General features: G+C 42.6%; 1 protein-coding gene across 1 annotated transcript in view; it reads right to left on the minus strand.

Annotated features, from left to right (window-relative positions):
• Window positions 1–9,616, minus strand: part of ZNF112 (zinc finger protein 112) — a 25,751-nt gene that overhangs the window by 10,710 nt on the left and 5,425 nt on the right. The window contains exons 2-5 of the mRNA XM_015558402.1: window positions 8,658–8,719; window positions 6,696–6,903; window positions 4,703–4,829; window positions 968–1,063 (exon numbers count right to left, since the gene is read on the minus strand). Coding sequence (XP_015413888.1) covers window positions 968–1,063; window positions 4,703–4,829; window positions 6,696–6,710 — 238 coding nt within the window. The 5' untranslated portion in view covers window positions 6,711–6,903; window positions 8,658–8,719. The remainder of the gene's footprint in view (window positions 1–967; window positions 1,064–4,702; window positions 4,830–6,695; window positions 6,904–8,657; window positions 8,720–9,616) is intronic.

Raw genomic sequence — 9,616 nt, forward strand, 5'->3', positions numbered from 1 at the left:
ACATAAATGTCAAACTTGAAAGGTCTACTTCAAAATTTCAGTTAAATACAGAGACTATATTGGGGTTAGAGAATGGGAGGGGGAGATGGGATAGATGGGAAGGTAAAGAGCAGGGCTTACAAATAAGGAAATTATCGCCAATGCAAAACTGTCTCACTTGAAATTGTCGCATGGGAAGCCCAATTATAATGTTGGTATTGATCATGTTCGATACTTATTCTAGTTGATTAGTGAATCTTTTTTTTAAAAAATATATTTTATTGATTTTTTACAGAGAGGAAGAGAGAGAGAGACAGAAAGTCAGAAACATCGATGAGAGAGAAACATCGATCAGCTGCCTCCTGCACATCTCCTACTGGGGATGTGCCCGCAACCCAGGTACATGCCCTTGACCGGAATCGAACCTGGGACCTTTCAGTCCGCAAGCCGACGCTCTACCCACCGAGCCAAACAGGTTTCGGCAAGATTAGTGATACTTAATCTTTTAGGAATAATGGCTACCCATCTATGAATATTCAAGGACACCCAAACAGAATTAGGATAAGCATTCCTCAGATGACAAAATAACATTCTGGGGTATCCTTTGATAACACTGATTTATTCTATACCGACTAGCTAGCTATCTCAGGGAGGATTGGTGACAGTGAAGACAATGTGTCTATTAACCAATTCATTCACTGAAGGCAGAGAGAAAATCGAGACAAGGAGCCTGAAGCAGAAGCATGAATGATAGTCTGAGGGGCAGCAGTGGGACAGTGCAGCTGGAACAGGATGGCTGAGCAAACAAACAGCAGTAGGAAGATATGGGAAGCTAGAGGGTACAAGGGCACAGAAATCTGAAGGCCTGAGAGCCACGGTAAGTACTTTATTCTACCACGTGTGCAATGGGAAGCCTTCAGAGTTGAAAGCTCTGACTTGTTCGAGGAGGGGCTCTTTGGCTGCTGGGTTATTGCTGGACAGTTCTCACCTGAACACCCATCTTTCTGGGTTTCTGTCTCCACCATCAAACGCTTTTCTTCTCTCTCGAGCTGGAAGATAAGGTCTGGTTTGAAGAGCTGAGTCCCTATGAAAAGGCAAGAAGAGCAAAATTTTTAAATTTTGAAGTCTAATTTATCATTTTCTTTTCTGATTCATGCTTTTGGTGTCCCATCTAAGAATGTTTTGAAGGTCATGAATATTTTTTTCCTGTTTCCTTCTAGAAGTTTCATACTTTTCGATTTACATTAGATCTCTTACCTATTTTGGGTTAATTTTTTCTGTGAGGTGTAAGACATGCAAATAGATGCATATAGGCGTCCAAGGTTTCTGCTCCACCTGCGGAAAAGACTGCACCTCTCCACTGAATTGCCTTGGCACCTATACTACATCTAGAATAGTTTCAGCTCAGTTGATTAGTGTCATCCCCATAGGCCAATTGCTAGAAAAGGGTAAAGGGTTAATACATAGTTTTTTGTTGTTTTCTTGTTTGTTTTGTTAATACCTGAGGATATTTTTTCCATTAATTTTGCTTTAGAGTGGCAGGGAGGGAGGAAGGGGGAGAGAGAAAGAAAGAAAGAAAAAGAGAGAGAGAAAGAGAGAAACATCGATGTGAGAGAGGCACATCAATTGGTTGTCTCCCGCATTCATTGGGCTGGGGAGTGAAACTGCAACCCAGGCATGTGCCCTTGACAGGAAATGGAACCCGCAACCTCTCTGAGCACGGGTTCTAACCACTGACACCGGCCAGGGGAGGTTAATACAGTTTTGTTATAAACTGTCAAATTCCCCTCCTTTGTGTCTGTATCATTTTGTATTTCTACTTCCAATGTATGATAGTTGTTTTATTTCCCACAACTTTGGCCAAAAAATGTTTTAAATTTTTTGCCAATCTCGTGGGTCAGAAATGGTATTTCAAGTACATTTTAATCAATGTCTCTCTTATTTTAAATAAAACTGAACATCCACTCATATGTACATATTCACATGCTGTTTGTATGTTTGTCTGTTATGTATATGAACATGTTTGTGCATGCACATATACACACACCCCTACCTCCTGGCTCAATCCCCTGAGACCAAAAAACAAAATGACAATGACAATTCTTAACGTCCCAGACCTTGAGGTTAAATACCCTTCTCTAATAAAATAAATGGTTGATTCCAGAGCTGGGGCAAAGGAAAAGATGAGCATAACATAAGGAAGTGTTAAAATAAAATGGGGCATATTAAAGGGCACAAGAGTCAACTTACAAGGTTGGCCAGATATGGGACAATTTTAGCACCAAAACAATTACAGCAGTAAATTATAAGTCATATTAAAAAAAATATTTCACAAACCCCTATAAATAACAAATAAATGAATTTGCTTATTGTAGAACGTCAAGTGCTGACTCCTAAATATGAGGGAAGTACTAAGTCAGAACATCATTTTGTAACTATCGTGGTAAAGACTGAATAAGGCAAGGATCATTATTGGATACTAAATATTAGTCTGGTCTTAAAAAGTGTTACCTATGACAGCAAGAGGAAAGCAGCAGTAGTTTCACAGTGGAGAAATTGGACAGTGCCTTGACGGTGATCAAAATTAAACTCTCCCACAGGGACAGGTGGTGCACCTCTAGATGTGATGCCTCAAAAGGACACACCGCTCCCAATGCAGAGTGCCGGCCAGAAAGGATCACCTGGATCTCATTAGGAGGAGACGAGGAAAGTTCTACCAAAACTGGGGGACAGGTAACAAGATTCTTCAAAAACATCACTGCCGTAAAAAATAAAGAAATGCTGTGGAGGTTCTTAATTAAAGGAGGTCAAAGAGACATGACAGCTTGACTAGATCCTAGACTAGATCTTTGGTGGGAGGGAGAAAAAATGCTATGAGAATGGGCTTTGTTCATAAAATTAGAGCATAAATGATAGAATGGATAAAAGTGTATCTGCAATGGGGATATGTAGGAAAATATTCTTACTTCTACAAAATATACTGTTCAGCGAAGAATTAACCTTGCCCAAAGCGAAGTATGGTCTTTGCCCTCAGCTCTCAGGAGGTGGTCTCAAAGCCCTCGAAATGTCCTACTCAATGAGAGTGTCTTTCTTACCCAGAGGACGGGGGGCAGACCAGATAGCCTAACAATGTGACTTACGGTGGGGGTTTGGGCCGCATGCTATCAGCTTGATTTCCAGAGGGGCTGGAAACTAAGGTAAGCCACACAGGTGTCCAACCACATCTACCTGACCAAGCCCTCAGAAAACTCTGGGTGCCACAGCTTGGATGTTAATACACCACATGTACTGGCGAACACTTTGCTGGGAAGTCAGTGCTGCCCATGACTCCCCTGGGAGAAGACAACTGGAAGCCTGTGCCAGAGACACCCCTGGACTCTGCCCATAGTTAACTATTCATTTCCACGGAATGAACTGTAACCATGAGTATAACAGCTTTCAGTGAGTTCTGAGAGGCTTTCAGCTCATTACCAAGCCTCGGGGTATTCCTGGAGACCCCTGACTTGCTCTGCATATACACAGAAGTATTTGGAGATAAAGGGAGATGGAGTCTGTAAGTTACCCACAAATGGCTCAGGAAAAAAAATGTTATGAATATACATACACTTACATGTATATACATCCTATATAATAAAGAGGTAATATGCAAATTGACCATCACTCCAACACACAAGATGGCCGGCAGGGGATGGCAGCTGTGGGTGATGAGAACTGCAGGGGATAGGGGGTGATCAGGCTGGCAGGCAGAAGCGGTTAGGGGCGATCAGTCAGGTAGGCAGGCGAACAGTTGGGAGGCAGCAGTCTTGGATTGTGAAAGGGATGTCTAACTACCCATTTAGGCCCGATGGGATCGGGCCTAAATGGGTAGTTAGACATCCCTCAAGGGGTCCCAGATTGGAGCAGGCAGGCTAACAGTTGGGAGCCAGCAGTCTTGGATTGTGAAAGGGATGTCCAGACATCCCTCAAGGGGTCCCAGATTGGAGAGGGTTCAGGTTGGGCTGAGGGACACCACCCCCTCCCCCGCCCCCGCACAAATTTCGTGCACCAGGCCTCTAGGAAACTATAAAAGAGAAAGAATCTGAGCATAAATGATAAAGCAAAGGTGTAAAATGTTATTTCAAGGGGATCTGAGTAAAAGCTAAATGGGTGTTCTTCTTCCATACATTTACTTTTGTAAATGTTCTGTAACTTTAAAGTTACTTACAAATACACTGTTAAAGCGAGAAACAAAATACCTCTGAAAAGTCCAGTTAATAAACAGTTACTGACATCCTGAGAAACAAAGAAGCTGGAGCCACTCACTAAGCTGATCTCATGACAAACCAATGGGGCAGGACCACAATGTGCTCACTGTGATGTGTTCAAAGGACAGACACATCTTGCCTTTGTCACACAGGGATTGTTAAGACTCCTAGATGCCCAGGCTCAGAGAATGCCTGCGGGAGTCCCAGAGCTTTTAACAGCTGAGCACATAAAGACACTCAAGAGCAGAGGTCCTCAAACTTTTTAAACAGGGGCCAGTTCACTGTCCCTCAGACATTCCACACATGCGCACTGGGGGCCCGGGACGAGTCGGCTGCTAAACAGGACAGGCAGCGGCGGCAAAAACACCCGGCGGGCCGGATAAATGTTTTTGGCGGGCTGCGTGTGGCCCGCGGGCTGTAGTTTGAGGACCCCTGCTCAAGAGGCTGACAGTAACTTTACAGAGGGCACCCGTCCTCACCCACTGAGACCAGGTTCCGGAAGTTCTCCAGAGTCACGTCTCGGTACAGTTTCCTCTGGGATGGGTCCAGCAGCGCCAGCTCCTCCTCCGTGAAGACCACAGCCACGTCCTGGAACGTCACTGGCTCCTACGACCCAAACACACACAGACTGTTTATGGAGAAGAGCAGCAATGAGAAAGTCTAAGTATGGGAAAGTGTTCTGGCTTCTGAGGCACCTGAGTCACATTTAAGGAGCTGCTTTCTATTTGCCTTCCACACGGCTAATTCCATTTTACTTTGCTCTTTGTCTTGCAACTTTTTGCTATAGGGAAAGTTAAAGATTTGTTTTCTTTAATTTTCACTCAAGGGTGTTTTTATTGATTTTTGGAGAGTGGAACGGAGAGGCAGGGAGAAAGAAACATCGATATGAGAAACAGCAATTGGTTGCCTTCCTGTGTGCCCTGACAGGGGATTGAACCCACAACCTAGGTATGTACCCTGACCAGGAATCAAACCCGCAACCTTTTGGTGTGTAGGACGACGCTCCAAATAAATGAGCCACCTGGCCAGGGAAGGAAAGCTAAATTTTTTCAACAGAGACCTGTTCAATTCTGCATTTCTGGCTGGAGCTCCAAACATCACAAATTCAGGTCTTGGTCTCTGAATGAGAACTGTGGATGGTTTTAAAAGTTTCTGCTTCTCTTTTCACCAATTAGTATGTCTGATGTTCTTGATCCAGAGGAGAATGGCTTTGGAGTGGGCCAGATGCTTGTCTTCTATAAGAACCTGAGGAGGACCTGAACATACACGCACCTCTATGTTCATGATAATAGAACAGACGACTCCAAGTCCCCATCAAAGCAGTGAGTAAAGTGTAGGTGGAAAGTACCTACATCCTATAGCATGACTGAAGTTTTTAAATTAAGTACCTATATTACTCAAATAAAATAAACTAGTATATGAACGATGAAACACCTTAAGGCATGCAAGCAGACATACACATAGAGCCCCAGGTCCTGGGCGGAAAGGATCTAGCTAGCTCTTTTTGTATGAAAACATCTAACACTATTTTTTTCTGAGTTCAGCTTCATTCAGTATGATCCTGTGAGACAAAACCATTTTTAAGTATTCTTTTTACAAATTACCTCAGGGACAAAAAAAACCCCCACATGCTTTTTAGTTTTAAGTCCCTGGAACTAAGGACAAATTATATTAGAATTCTCTCAGAACTCAGAATTATTTTTTTAGTAAACAATATATGTAGAAAACTGATACTGCTGTGCAAAACTGCAAGAATCCTCGAGAACTTAAAAAAATTTGTGAATGGGAAATAGTTAAAGAGCGGGGGGTAGAACATTCATTGAAGTAATACTAGATAACAAAAATTACGTGCTATAATTTTAACTGAAAATAAAACCCAATTCAAAATTGTATCTATTATTTCAAGTACAGTTATGAATGCACATAAAAAATGACCATGGGGGGTGGGGAGGGAGAAAAAGATGATTTTTTTTAATTTTTTTTAATTTTTTAATATATTTTATTGATTTTTTACAGAGAGGAAGGGAGAGAGATAGTTAGAAACATCGATGAGAGAGAAACAACGATCAGCTGCCTCCTACACATCTCCCACTGGGGATGCGCCCGCAACCCAGGTACATGCCCTTGACCGGAATCGAACCTGGGACCTTTCAGTCCACAGGCCGATGCTCTATCTGCTGAGCCAAACCGGTTTTGCCGAAAAAGATGATTTGTAAGCAGGGTAATAGCTTGTTGGTTTTTCTTTTCTTTTTAAAAAAAAAAAATTTCTAGCTTCTTTTATGCTATTATTTGTGAAATAAAATGATTTAAAAAACTAAAAGAAAAAAATTTCAAATGAAAGAAAAAGCATACCTTATAAATGGTATTAAGTGTCTAGTGTCATTCTTTATACTGGTCGAGGAAGAGAAAAAAGGTATCCACATACTGAGAAATGAAATAACATGTTAAGTGACAAATAAAAATGCCACTCACCTGGAACTTGGTCATTTTCTCCTTCTTTTCCTAGGGAAACTCTTCCCCCAAGCAGACGCTGCCACATACACCTTAGCAGGCAGAGTGTGTGCTGGGTTCCAGCTACCATTAGGCTATTCGGAAGGACGCCTGAGTGCATGAGACAGCCTCCACGCCGTATCCAGAACTCCTCACACAACTTGTGGCTCCTGAGGTATTCTTTCTGATCCTGAGAAATGTGGGAAAGGAGAAGTGGAGGAATGTACTGGTTAAAAGTGGACTCTGGCCTGGCCAGTGTGGCTCAGTGGTAAAGTGTCAACCTGCAGACCAGGAAGTCACGATTCTATTCCAGTCAGGGCACATGCCCAGGTTGTGGGCTTGATCCCCAGTGGTGGGCATGCAGGAGGCAGCCGATCAATGATTCTCTCTCATCATTGATGTCGATGTTTCTCTCTCTCTCCCTCTCTCTCTCTCTCTCTCTCTCCCTTCACACTTCTAGGAATATATCCTAAGAAACCAGAAACACCAACCAGAAAGCACTCTCTCTCTCTCTCTCTCTCTCCCTTCTTCTCTGAAGTCAATAAAAATATATTAATAAAAAAATTAAAAGTGGACTCTATTGCCCTAAGCCAGCATTTCCCAATGGTCAGAGTGTCAGGCCAAGAACTTAAGGGTCTTGGGTTCGATTCTGATCAAGGACACGTACCTGGTTGCTGGTTCCCCTCCCCGGTTGGGGCACGTGCAGGAGACAACCACTTGATGTGGCTCTCTCACATGGATGTTTCTCTCTCCCCTCTCCCCAGCCCTCTTCCTTTCACTCTCTCTAAAATTAATGGGAAAAATATCCTCCAGTGAGGGTTAACAACAACAAAAAAAGTGGACTCTACTCTGTTGACAATTCCTTTTAAGATCTGACATTGCTATATATTGGCGGTACATATACTACATATTGACACTGCTATAGATATTTAAGTACATGGTTAAATTAAACCTCTCTATGCTTCAGGTCTGTGATCCACAGCATTGGGAAAATAGCACCGACGTTATGATTGTTGTTAGGAATATATGCATGAAGAGTGGAAAACATGCCAACGTTTCCTGTTATCTTGTAGCTGCAGAAAAGCAGATACTACTCTACATCATAAAACTGTCCTTGCAATTGTTCTTGTAACACATCTAGGTGGCAGGGATTATGGCTTCTTACTTAATAATTTGGTTTGTGGCCTGAGTAATAACATATGTTTGAACACTAAGACCATCCTTTGAAAGGTGTAATGGCGGGTGAATATACTTCCTAAAGTGGGAGGAGGCTCAGATAGCACACCCTCTTCCCACAAGGATATCATGAAAGATTTCAAAAGCCCATGATGCTACTACATTTCTCATCTCTGAAAAGTGCTGGCTCAGCGCACAACTCATGGAAGGACTTGGAAACCAGGAGTTAAATTTCTTGGGTTCTTCCTCAAAATAATTCACTGTTCTCAACAGATATTTACTATTGTTTACCTTATTTACTGTTCCCAGGCAACGACAAGATCATCTGTGAAAAACAGAGAACTAAAAAAATGGGCTACGAATAAGGCAGAGCCTTTTATTTATTTTTATTATTTTTATTTTTTATTGATTTCAGAGAAGAAGAGAGAGAGAGAGAGAGCGAGAGAGAAACATCAATGATGAGAGAGAATCCTGCATGCCCCACATTGGGGATCAAACCCGCAACCCGGGCATGTGCCCTGACTGGGAATCGAATTGTGACCTCCTGGTTCGTAGGTCATCACTCAACTACTGAGCCACGCTGGCCGGGCAAGGCAGAGCCTTTTAGCCCCACTGCAGGAGGCTTTCTGCTTCTCTAGTAGAGTACCCACCCGCTCCCAGTCCCTGCCCACAAGGCCCTGCTATAGAAGCCACAGAATGTATGCATAACTACTAAGTATTAACTTGGCCACATAATTAGCAATGAAAGAGTTGTTTTCTTTCACTTACCCAACATTTATGGGTGACCTTCTAAAAGGGCCATAAATTCCAGATCTTTATTTGCTCAGAGCCTAGGGTGAGAGAACAATTAGATAATTAGCAATTATCGCACACACTGAGAGATGACAGAGGAGAGTTTAAGTAGGGTCCTTAGGAGAACACGGAAGGTGCCCTCAAACCCAGACTGGATAAGGGAGGGGGCTGGAGTGGGCTCAATGGAGAAAATGTGGCTTGGTCTTAGCCCTGGAGGATGACAGAGCTGTACTAGCTACTAAGAGCTAATCAGAGCACGCCAACAGAATGCGGGTCAGAGGCACCTGGGGCAAATGAGGAAGCAGAAAGGTGGTGAGAAGTCAAGAGCCAAATCCTGTGCTTTAGAGGAATTGCCTCATTTAATCCTCACAACGACCCGAGAGATTGGGACAGTTTTTACAGCTAGGAATATCGGCAAAAAAGCTGAAGAGAAAATATATCTAATGGACATCACTAATCACTGGGGAAATGGACATTATAATGAAATACCAATACACACCTATTAGAATGTCTAAAATTAAAAAAGACAATAATTGCTGACAAGGGTGTGGAGCAACTGGAACTCTCAAAAGTCATTACATGGTTTGGCTGGTTCTTATAAAGTTAAACATACACTTTCCATATTACCCAGCAATCCCATTCCTAATTGTGTATTTTGGGGAAATAAGCACAAAACCTTGTAAAAATATGTTTACAGCAGCCTATTCATAACTGCAAAAAAGTGGATACAACGCAAATAGTCTTCAATGGGTGAATGGATAAACTATTGTATGTCCATCCGATATAATAATCCTATCTAATAATAGAGAAACATGGTAATGAACCATAACTTCGCTACCCTTCCCATTGGCTAATCAGTGAGATATGCAAATTAACTGCCAACCAAGATGGCGGCCGACAGCCAGGCAGCTGAAGCGAACAGGAGGCTTGCTTTC

Source organism: Myotis davidii, unplaced genomic scaffold (assembly GCF_000327345.1).
Source record: "Myotis davidii unplaced genomic scaffold, ASM32734v1 scaffold2693, whole genome shotgun sequence".
Lineage (NCBI taxonomy): Eukaryota > Metazoa > Chordata > Mammalia > Chiroptera > Vespertilionidae > Myotis > Myotis davidii.